The following is a 12,368-nucleotide window of genomic DNA, read 5'->3' on the forward strand; positions in this document are numbered from 1 at the left end:
CTCTGAACCTGCACCTGGTAATTGCAGGGTAACAAGGCCCCTATGTGCATGTGTGTGTCTTTGCGTGTCCATAAATGTGCGAGTGCTTTCTTTGATTAGATGGCAGAAAGTACTCTGTATTCAGGCCTGGGTGCTGCTTGCTCCACTGGCATATCTAATGAAGCGGCCCGGCCCATACTCTCTTGGCACTGCTGCATACCATTGTGTGAATGTGCGATCCATAGAGTCAAGCTGCAATTAAAAAGTCCCATCAGTGTTGTCTGCCATAACAGAGCCTCGGACTGTCACTATCGACCAGCTTCAACAGCGTGGGTATACGGGGAGAGCGGGGACGGAGGGGCATCAGCAAGAGATGAAATATGAACAAGGGAGGATGATGAGAGTAGATGGTAATAATCAAAGATAAAAGAAGAGAAACTATCACTGGTGCTTGAGAGGAGTTTTAGATGATGACATTTACATTATTCTAAGTTATGCTACAAGGCATACAAAGGTGTTAACTAATTAATAAAATAAAAGAATATTTCAAAAAAGGAAGGTGGGTGGAGATTAATGTTTTGAGCTTGTATTAGTTTGTTACCCAGAGTAGCTTCCATTAGTATTGCATTTGTCCATAACTATAGAGGAATATACAATTAGCATTTAATTACTTTGCACTTTTATTAAAACAATAATGTTTTACAGTGGGACAATATGTCTTTACAGTAGAGCGATATTACACAAGCTTTATCAGTTTGTGACTTGGTCCTTGTTGGTGCGCTGTTGCATGTACTGTATATAAAGTGTAGGAGCCTGTGACTCAGAACAAGTAAGCCGAGACTTACACAAAGCATAACTAGAAAAAGGACTTCAAGCATCAAATGAGAAAACAGACATAACCATTTCATATTGAACGTATTCGACGATGGAAATGATCGATCTAGGTATACAGGTGCTCGGTCATATAATTAGAATATCATAAAAAAGTGCATTTACTTCTGTTATTCAACTTAAACTGTGAAATTAATATATGATATAGACTCATTACATGCAACGTGACAAATGTCAAGCCTTTGTTTATCATTTAGATTATTATGGGTTACAGTCCATGGGTCCAGGGTTTTTACAAGCAATGAGCCATAATAATCAAAATGATAACAAATAAAGGCTACATATCTCACTTTGCATGTATTGATTCTATCATATATTAGTTTCACATTTTAAGTTGAATAACAGAGGTAAATGCACTTTTTCATGATATTCTAATTATATGACGAGCATAAATAAATCTGTCTTGATTCGAAGATCCAATTCTTCATATTCGAGGTTGAGGCAACAGCAATTGTAAAGTCCACTGGCAGCGGCTGCTCGTTTTGAAAGTCCACTTGCCTGTCTTAGACTCAGAGCAGAATGCGGTACTTGAGCACCCGTGGAACCCTGTTGATGACCAGCCGCCCGTCATAGCTCAGAGATGCAAAAAGCCAGGGGTCGGCCGAGGACCACTCCGCTGCATATACGCTGTCCTCATGCTCCTCATATGTGGACACCACGCTGTCCTTCAGTGGCTCCTTACTCCTAAAAAAAGGCAACATTTTACCTCAAAAACATTACAATGGGCAGTTAAGGTCTGCTCTGTACAGTACAGTTCATGATCACATTGGAAAACGTTTTGATTGATTGTTGTAAATTGATTTAAACATTATTTTTTACTGTTCCAGATCAGTTTATCGTCAGAGAATAAACTGAGAATGTTGACCGAAATAAGTATGTTTCCATGGTAGCATACGCAATTTGCTCAGTGGTCGGTGGCTAGTGGTAAGCTACCTTCCTTAACCTTTGACCGCCTTTACAAAGAGGTAGCTTTAGCTTAATAGGCATATACATTTCACAGCGTCCTTCTTCATTGAGCTTCTTTACATCAATCGCCCCTGTAGTTACCAAGTACTCTTAGTGGTTATATAAATATAGCCAGTTTGTGCTGTTACTACGACTCCATCTGGGTGCTGTGGACAGCCCACACACAATTACCTGTTGACGTCTGAGGAATATTTTACGCTCACGACGACACACAGCTTTAACCAGACTTACAGCTGTCTCCCAAAGCAGCCACATAAACTCTGCTTTACTGCTTTTAATTCAGAATTATGATGGAGCATTATGGCCGGCCCTGAACGCCCAAATCCACTGCTCTAAGTCTTCCTGAGGGACAGCCCTGACAAACATATTGGGATTTATTCGACACATTAACCATATCTTCCAGACAATAGCCGCTCCCCAGTGCTGTAGTGTCAAATAAGAAACCGCTGTAACGTTTGTGAAAGCATTTTGTATTACTCTGAGACTTTCATGTACGTTTTTGTGAATCATGTATTATGTGAAATACTTAAATTGAATTACTCACACAAAAATCCCAATTGAACAATCCGTGCAGCTGTATATGACTCAAATGCAGTTCTTTTAATCAGTCATCAGGCTGGAAATTCTCCAAAAAGCCTGCTTTCATTAACCCGCTAAACTTCAACAGTAAACACCTAAAGTTTGAAAATACTTGACGTTTTGTGAGAGCAGAGCAAGCAGTGTCCAGACGCAGTGGAGTGGACCTGTAGCATACATACAAGAGGGGTCAATGGCTATAGTGGCAGGGTTAAAACCGAAGCTGAGTGCTGTCATTAGAAAAGAGAGTTGATAATTATGGTTGAGTGTGGGCCATCGAGCCTGAGAGCAGCTGGTTACAGATGAGAGGGGGAATGGGACCAGGATGGAGGAGGACTGGCACAGTTTGGAAAGCACTACATGGTCACTGCACAGATCATAGTCTGCTAAATTGGAGACTGAACACTTACAGTGGGAGGGAAATGTATGCGAACACTTTGGAATTTCTCACATTTCTGCCTAAATTGGTCATAAAATGTGGTCTGATCTTTATCAAAATCTTAAGAATGAATAAACAGTGTCTGCTTCAATTAATACCACCCAAACACAGGACAGCGTGGAATAAGCAAATGAACCTCCTGGCCAAGAGCTTGTATGATAAAAATATGATAACATGTCATTGTATGGGTGATATTAGTTTAAGCACTGACACTGTTTACTCATTCTTATGATTTTGATAAAGATCAGACCACATTTTATGACTAATTTAGGCAAAAATGTGAGAAATTCCAAAGCGTTCACATACATTTTCCTCCCCTGCATATATGACAAAAGTGAAAATATAAAGTGGGATGTCTATTTAGGACAGTTCCTATGGGTCTGTGTAGGAAATGTTTAGTAAAGGGCCTTATGCGTGACACAGTATACAAGTGACATTTCAAGAAGAACAAAAATCAGGCCAAACTAGTTACCACAACACACACATTATCCAAATCCTTTTTTATGTAAAAAAAAGTTGATATTATTATGTATTGGACCTTTCAGTGACCCAGCGGATGGTATGCATAACACCTTCACTTACCATCCCGATGAACTGTAGGATGCTCCAGGATCAATTTTTTTTTTTTTAGGTTTTCACTGCTGATTGAACCGTCTCCATGGTTACATATAGATTCCGTTGCAAAAACCTACCAAAAACCCTTAAAAAAACCTGAAATAAAATTGATCCTGAAGCATCATAGGAGCCACCGAGATGGGAAGCAAAGGCGCCAAGATAACCACCCATACAGCCACTGGGTCAAATAAGGTCAAATACGCACTAATATCAATGTAGTGCACCTTTAAAGAAAAAGGAACGCAATTCCCTAAACAGGGCATCAAATTAATATATATTCTATCAAATAGTATTTTATTTATAAAAACAAAGCTCAATGGAACTATATGGAGTTTAAAAATGTTAAAGCTAAGTATTTTCCTCCCCCTACATGTTCCAGCCATGTCCTAATGTGTAGAATGAGGCCAGACCTGTTCACCACAACTGCAAATCCTGCCCTGTCACTCAAAAAGGTCCGAAGTGCAAGTCATGCACAAGCTTATTTATTTATTTATTTACTTTATTTATTTATTTGATAGGGACATGTGTGAACAATAAACATGTACCACACTACAACATTAATAGCCAAGGCTAATTTGCAATGTCCGTCGCTACAGTACAGTCTAAGTTTATAGAACCTGCAGTTACGCGTAAGGCCTGAGGTGGCAGTAATGAGTATAAAAATGACCAACTTGACCAACTACTAGTCCCTTTAAAAGTTTGTTTATTACGATGTAGGAAAAACATGGTGGGTCGTAGCATCGCTATTAGCAGCTGAAGCCTAACAGGAAATGGGGGCAGGCTCTGGAAGTTCCAGGCTCCTACTTTGCATTGAAACTTTTTGCCCCTCTTTAAGTCACTCACAGGCTTGTCACTCTTACATCCACGTGTGTCTTATCACACGTCCTATTTTCACCTTATTCTAAATATAGAAACTGGCTCCAAAAGCCCAGCCAAATTGCTAGCATAAATGAATCATGAAGCATCCATCGCTACAGTACAGTCTAAGATTAGGCGCTGGATTTTTTTGTTGTTCTGTTGTGACTGATAATATTCGAAAACTGCAGAATTTCTGTGTGAAAGTGTCTTTTCTTCTTCCGCGAGAACAGTTTGGTGAGTCTTTATAAGGAGACTTTAAGAACACATTTGTTTCTAAGGCCGTGCTATGAATAAGGTTCATTTTATCATTCATATTTATGTATAGCTGCTGTAATAGATCCAGTCGTGAAAGAATTGTTGTGTGAAAGAATAAAAACAATGACTTCAAAGTGTTAATTATTGATGTCCTCACTTGTCGTCTTGGTGGTTGTCCTCTCCCTCACTGAGCTCCTCGTCATCCACCAGGTGTCCAAACGGCTCGGAGGAGATTGACACCATATTGGAGAGGATGAGCCGACTGTCACTGCTGGCTGTCAACACCAACTGGTCATGACTGTGGTTGTAGCGGACACTCCACACCCTGCAAAAACAATTGCATTCAGTAAATCCGCAATATTCAATTTAGTCAACATTTCAATGCTAAAAAAAAATGAGTGAATTTAGAGCAGGGCACGGCACTGAAGCCTATTCCTATCCATGGAGGCTGTAAGGCAGACCACCCATGCTGAAACATACACAGAGTGATGCAGAGAAAGCCTATCTCCCGTTCACACACTCATGCCCACACAAGTCATGCAGAAAATGCCGCCTTCTTACAGTGGAATTCACAGCCAAATATGCCTATCTGGGTGTGTGTTCACGTGCCAATGATGGGGATTTGGGACCGCGCACACTATACCGAGGTTCAGTTCACATGAGTTGGTGATTGTTATCATAAAATCCCACAGCCCGATTGTGTTCCCTCACCTCTTTTTCTCTCTCGACCCTCTAGCCCATTTCTTTAGCAGGATTCTTCCATTTATTCAATCTTAACACTGGCCATTTTTCATCCATTTTCTGTGGGTTGCTTTGAAGGGCCCATTTTTAAGAAGGGCGTTCAGTTGGTATGGTCACAAATAGAAAATCGCAAAGGCTGAGATTATATTAGATCTCTGCAAACATGTTTTATATGTGCTTCTTGTATTTGTGTTGTTTAGCAGTTTATATTTTAGTCCTCTCTCAGATACTCCAAGGAAAATATGCACTTCATGATCTAAATCTTTATGCTCACCGAATCGCCAATGTTTCACCACCACCGAATACATGACCACACGGGTAGTGTCGTGCCCAAAGACAGTGAGCAGGAGATTCTGATCAATCAACCTTATTATCTATTAGACCATGGTTAATTTAAATCGACCAATATTGAACTCCACTGCAATCCGTCACTTAAATAGGCTTCAAATCCCCCCCCCCCGAATGGCTGTTGTTTCATTAACCTGCTCCAAACTCTCCCACCACCAGACCTCTCCTCCTTTTATTTTCTCCGCAGTGTGTTTCTATCCACTGCACTGTCAATGCTGCCTATTTCATCCTCTTCCCGTGGATGCCTTTGTCTCCATCTCCCTGTCTCGCTCAGAAGCCCGGGGCGCAGCTCACAGTGCGGTCCCAGATGCCTCACGGGGAGGGGGGGGAGGCTGAGGGATAACCGAGCCTGTTGACAGAAAATCAGCCTCGGCCACGCCATTCCCTTCGCGCTGCCTTAATCCGCTTCCCCGCTAAAAAATAGTCCCTAATACCCCCAGCAGCCTCGAGGCCATATTCCGGGCTGCTCTCCGAAAAATGAGAGCACACAAATACTTGTACGCACAGGGAAGAAACACCCACACATGTGTGACACAGTGGGGATAAGTGCATATCATTGTATGCACGGGCATTATGGAAGCGCTTCAAGACTGTACGCCAGATAGAGGGAGAAGACCTTCACCACAGCAGATTAGATGGTAGTCTACGGACAGCCACACATACACACAATATCTCTTATCTGAAAAGATCCATCTGCCGCTGCTATCTCCAGTTATGGATATGTTTTGCCAAGTCGATCTTTCTTTTGGAGATAAGGTCTGCTCTCGTGTGGAAGTATGTGTGTCTATGCTTCTGTTATCAGGTGAGGTGTGCGGCAGGCAGGAGTACAGCCCAGTTTGGCTTGTAGACATGCTGATCATCCATTCAGCTCACACAGAGAGAGAGAGTGTGAGAGAGACATCCGCGCACACAGCCCAGGCTCCTGCGGAACACTGTGTTCAGCTCGTAGCGCAGCCTGAAGCCTCACAGAAAAGATCCCAGTGCAGGACAGAGGCGCATTCCACAGTGGCAAAGTCCTATCTGACATAACAAAAACCTGTCAAATTATTAATAAGAGATTTATTATAAGCTTTTATCAAACCCAAAGCAGTTAGGGCATTAGTTAATGGGGAAACGAGGGCAACAATAGTACCATAAAGAAACCAATCAACAGGAGAGCAGAGGTGACAGTTTATCATCTCTGCAGGGACACATCCACAATATCTTAACTATAAGGCTGAATATAGTGGAAGTCACTGATTATATTAGAAAAAAATGAATAAATGCTTCATAGATGTATTTAAGGTTTAGATAGCCCTCTGCATTTCTGCTCAATAGATTGTAATTTATTAGTTTCACATATTGGAATTTAACCTTTGAGAATATAGAATAACACAGATACTCGATTCCTGGATTTGTGGAAGTCTCACTCTAAGCTTTGACAGAGGGCAAACAGTCGTTTGAATTAAATACATTTGCTGAATTCCATGGACATAATAAATGAAAGGCATTCATAAAACCACATCGTTTGCAGATTTAAAACATAATCGTAAGATTATCTTGCTTTGACTGCCAGGTGTATGTGCTTTCAAACATTGCATGAGATGAACTTTAACCAGACCAAAGAATGTCATGAGTGTACTGACAGGATGAATTTATTTTTACAGAAGACGGTTTGATAATTGATATATAAAAAGTAATGCTTGGTTCTTAACTTAAAATATTGATTTAACCAAAGTACTGTTGTTATTACTGAACAATAAAAGTGGTTACAGAGAAGAGGGTCATAACACAACCTCATATATTGTTCATGTGTGATTATGTTTTGGCTAAAAAGTACTATGTGCTGTTACTGCCATTTTCATCAGGCTGTAATGTAAGTCGCGTGACAATAATTGAGATTAACCAAAGTTGACATTTGTTTAAATGCCCAGCCCTGTCACTGAGCCACTGCCGCTATACAGTGTCTAGTGTCAACATGTATGAACTACTACATGACCAGGAGCACATGTTGAGCATCCTAAGTTCAAGGACATCCCGTGCCCGACGCCCCCCTTTCGCCCTATAAGAGATCTGGCCCGTGTGTGCTTTGGGTAACCTCCCTGACTCACCAGTGGGAGTGCTCCTCCAGGGTCTTGACCGGCTCCTGGACATTCCGGACATCCCAGAACTTGACCTTGCAGTCGTCCCCGCAGCTGGCCAGATAGTACTGCCGATTGGGATTGAAGTCCAGGTCGCGAACCAGCTGTCCGTGGGCATTCTCGATACAGTAGATCTGACTAAGAGCAGACGCACAAGACAGAGGAGGGGGTTACAGGGGCCAGTGAATGAAAAGATGGATGAGTGCAGTGGGTAAAATTGGGACGGAGGGATGAAAACAAGAGAGCGGCCGGGTGGGGGGCCGATAAGAGCCGGGGAGAGGCGGAATGTGACAGAACAACACGAGGAGATATGAGCGAGGTGCAGCGTGATTCACAGGGTCCACGCGGGCGACAGCATTCCCCAGCTAAATCAAAGCCCGCTCTCTGTCTGTGTCTGTCAGCGAAGGCCAGCCTCAATAAAGAAGCCGACACTGGCGCTGGTAAATTATAAAGACAACCCTCATAACCACACGCAGCCTTGAGTCTCCGAGAGCAAAGTTAACATAATAACAGAATGACATGAGAGAAAGGAGACAGGTCTATGCAATCTTTCTGGCCCATCATATGCTGTACATTCACTTAATAATCCTTTCAGTTTTTATTTCTACAAACTCGTCTTATAGTTTCAAGTGTCCCATTAACCTCAGCTGATGATTAACTTGCTCTGCTCTTAAAAAGAAGTTTATCTTTCAACATGGAGCTTTGACTTCTTCAAAGAGACCACAAAAAGACTACAAGCCAGGTCTGACTTCATTTAATCAGGACTCTTTTTCTTTTTTAAATAAGGATTTGAAGAACATCTAACACCAATAATGGGCCTCTATTTTTTACTTCACAGCACAGTAATAACACGATAATAGGATGGAAATAGCATAGTAAAAATAATAATAACTTTAAGATGGTATGGTGGATCCTCTGTTCAAAAGCATTGCAGTGAGAGCAGCAGCGTTCAACAATCAGCTGTATCTGTATCTTAAAGTCACAAACCATACTTTTGATGACAATGAGGTCAAGATTTAACCTCTTACCCCCCGCTCGAACCGAGCGCATTTGGTTATCCAAATCTGAAAGCTTAAAAAAAAAACCATCAAAATAGCGACAAAAAACGAAGATGAAAATGCAACAAAAAGTGACGAAAACGTGATAAAAAAGCAATGAAAATGCATTGAAAAAGCAACACAACGCAACAAAGAAGTGACGAAAACGCAACAAAAATGTGATGAAAATGCAAAAAAAAAGCGACAAAAAACGCGCTGGAAAAGCAACAAAAATGTGGCCAAAACACGACAAAAAAGCGATGAAAAAAAGCAACCAAAATTGACAAAAAACATGATAAAAAAAAGACACAGCAACGTGACAAAATGTTATGATCACTTTTGTAGGTCTTAGCTTTCAAATGAGGCATTACAATGTTGCTCTCCAGAAGCTTATAGATTTGGGTAAAGCCAAACTAAATAGACACCTATCTTGTGTATTGAACTTGGGTCAGCATAACGCGTTATGATAAATCGAATTACCATGAAATAAGGAATAACAACAGGTTTGTGCTGTTTCCATGAGTAATGACCATGTTTTTACACTTTTGGACACCATTCCATCTATTACCTTTAAATTACCATGATTCTACCTAATGTTTCCAAATACAACAAAATGTAGGGAATTGATGCATTTTTATCACATCAGAATGATTAAATTAAAATAGAAGAAGGAGCAACACATCCATCAAGGTCACAGAACGGAAAGTGATTTGGATAAACTAATTAAATCTACAGCTTTGCAGCAGCTATAAAGGCGACATAAAACTGCAGTGCACGAGTCTTGTTTTGTTCCTTCCCTCTGCAGGCTAGCCCCTCTTGGCCCCGTTTGGCTCGGCTCGGTTCAGTAGAGGGGAACGCCTCGGTGATGTGGCCCAGCTGGATGCCAACAGCAGCTAAAGCAAGTGCTATAGCTGCAGTCACCCCCGCTGATCACGTTAGGCAATTAACATGCTAATTAAAAATCTCATTAAAATAAAGGGGAAGTAGAAGAGAATGACCTGGGGCAGACCGCTGGGCTTCAATTAGGTCAAGAAAATTTCAGGGACTCCGTGACTTTGTGTCTGTGTGTGTGGGACATTGGTACGTGAAGTCAGAGAAAGAAATAGCAATAAGCAATAATGAGAGGAGCACAGAGCGGTAATACACGTGGAGAATATTAGGGTTGAATGATTCAGGAAAAATATCTAATTGCGATTTTTCTTACAAGTTTTCATACAACTTCAAGAATTGCTTCGGTACAAAGACACCCGTTTTCCCCTTGAATATGAACTCCAGTAGGCAGAACAATCATAGGTGGAGAAACAAAGGACCGGATGCACGCAGCACATTCATCACCCATAACAACAAGAAACTGGCTTATGAAGAATTGTTTCCCACGTTTCCAATAAAACATCAAAAAGCACTGTGCAATAAACTCATTTCTGCATGGGTGACAGCAGCAAAAATCCAGCTCAAGTTGACTTTTTTTCTTCGTTTGCAAATACATTGACAATTCTTCAGAGGAGCCTGTCACTTATTTACAGCGCTGCGCGTGCTCCGCGTGTGGCTCTCAGGTAAAAGGCGTGACCCGCGGCTGTAGGGTGGCTGGTGTCGCACCCATCCCGCCGTGGAATAGGACGCGCCTGCCCCGTGAAGAGGAAATGGAGCAGGAAATTGGGTTAGTCTTGCTGCCTCCCCCCCCACCCTTCTCTTTGGCGTCTCAGAGCAATCCCAACACACACGGGCAGCAGGCTACACTCCCTTCTGCCCAACTAATAGTGGAGGGACTTGGGACGTTTTATATGTGTGTTTGTATAAGGGCTGGGGATTATGGGTAGTGGCCGCAGTAAGCCCCTCAACACTCTCTACGGTCGTCCATGGAGGAGGCTGAGTGATGAGGGGACAGGGGACTTATTACACACGCTGTTAGCTTCCAGGAGATAGAAACACAAAAATGTACCGACAAACACCAGTGGCGAGAGCATCAGAACGATAAGTAGGAGAATTTCTGCAAACTCAAAAAACAGTCTTTAAACCCCAAAATACTTGGAATATTACAAGAAAAAAACCTAAATCAGGATCGAAGCTAAAATGGAACTAAATTAGGAAAGCCACGACTAAGGCTGATCTTTGGCACATTTTAAGCTATCATATGCATTCGTGATGTGCAAAACGAACCAAGGCGTCAACTTGTGTATCAAGCTCAAAATGCAACGCCTGAGACGAGCCGTGTCAGTGTGCCTGTCACTTTGAGCGAAGTCACACTTCTACTGTATCATTTGCATCATATATCACACGCGACGAGCAGAAGCGAGGCACACGTTCAATAGGACGACATCAGACTCATTTACCGTAGTTTCCGGACTATAAGTCGCTGCGGAGCATGAGTCACACCAGCCAAAAAATGCAAAACCAAGAAGAAAAAAACATAAGTCGCTCCGGAGTATAAGTCGCACGCTGAACATCCAGGGGGAGGACATTGAGGAGGTGGACAGTTTCAAGTACCTGGGTGTGCACCTCAACAATAAACTGGACTGGTCCCACAACACCAACTCCCTGTACAAGAAGGGCCAAAGTCGCCTCCACCTTCTGAGGAGACTGAGGTCCTTCGGAGTGAGCAGGCCTCTGCTCAGGACTTTTTATGACTCTGTGGTCGCCTCTGCTCTCCACTTCGCTGCCGTGTGCTGGGCCCCGGGCAGCACAGAGCGGGACAAGAACACACTGAACAAGCTGGTCAGGAGGGCCAGCTCCGTCCTGGGCTGCCCCCTGGACTCTGTGGAGGAGGTGAGTGACAGGAGGGTGTTAGCCAAGCTCACCTCCATCATGGACAACACCTCCCACCCACTGCACGGGACTGTAGAAGAGCTGTGCAGCTCTCTCAGTGGCAGACTGAGACACCCTCAGTGCAGGACGGAGCGCTACCGCAAAACCTTCATCCCCACTGCTGTCAGACTGTACAATAAGACTGTAAAGTAACATGTGCAATAATCTCTGCATCAGCTGCACTTTATTAACTCTTCTTCTTGAATGCCAAGGGTAACAAGTGAATTTCTCCTTTGTGAGATCAATAAAGGTTTATCTTATCTTATCTTACTAGCCTTGACAACTACCTGGGCATGAAGGCGTAACTTCATGCCCAAGCCTCTCCCGGCATCACGTTCAAGCACCCATTTGCAAATTCGTTCCTCTAGCTTTGGCCATCTAGCTTTTAGCCCGAGATGAGCTTTTTCTGTTTTCTTCACTGCAGTAAGAGTAACCTCTGCTTTTCACCAGTCATTCACAAGTTTCTCGCTCACTCCAAACTTTCTTTCCTGCTGTTCGATTACCGTTTCTTAAAACTTCAGTGGTACAGGAGTGGCAGATACTGGTACACAAGCGTAGAGTGCCCTCTAGTGGCTGTCAGCGTGAAAATAACAAACATTGATAATTATATATTTTGATATATAAGTCACACCTGAGTATAAGTTGCACCCCTAGTCACAATCTGGTCTTATGCTCACAGCCCACTGTATTTATCTGGTTCGATCCCTGGCTGGAGGAGAACTTTCTGTGTGGAGTTTGCAT

General features: G+C 42.6%; 1 protein-coding gene across 1 annotated transcript in view; it reads right to left on the bottom strand.

The window, feature by feature from the left end:
• Positions 1–1,202: 1,202 nt before the first annotated feature.
• eipr1 (EARP complex and GARP complex interacting protein 1) overlaps positions 1,203–12,368 on the bottom strand; it is a 50,597-nt gene continuing 39,431 nt past the window's right edge. Inside the window, exons 7-9 of the mRNA XM_079573917.1 lie at positions 7,759–7,926; positions 4,737–4,904; positions 1,203–1,554 (exon numbers count right to left, since the gene is read on the bottom strand). Coding sequence (XP_079430043.1) covers positions 1,380–1,554; positions 4,737–4,904; positions 7,759–7,926 — 511 coding nt within the window. The 3' untranslated portion in view covers positions 1,203–1,379. The remainder of the gene's footprint in view (positions 1,555–4,736; positions 4,905–7,758; positions 7,927–12,368) is intronic.

The sequence above is a fragment of the Gobius niger genome, assembly GCF_951799975.1.
Source record: "Gobius niger genome assembly, chromosome: 16".
NCBI classification, from domain to species: domain Eukaryota; kingdom Metazoa; phylum Chordata; class Actinopteri; order Gobiiformes; family Gobiidae; genus Gobius; species Gobius niger.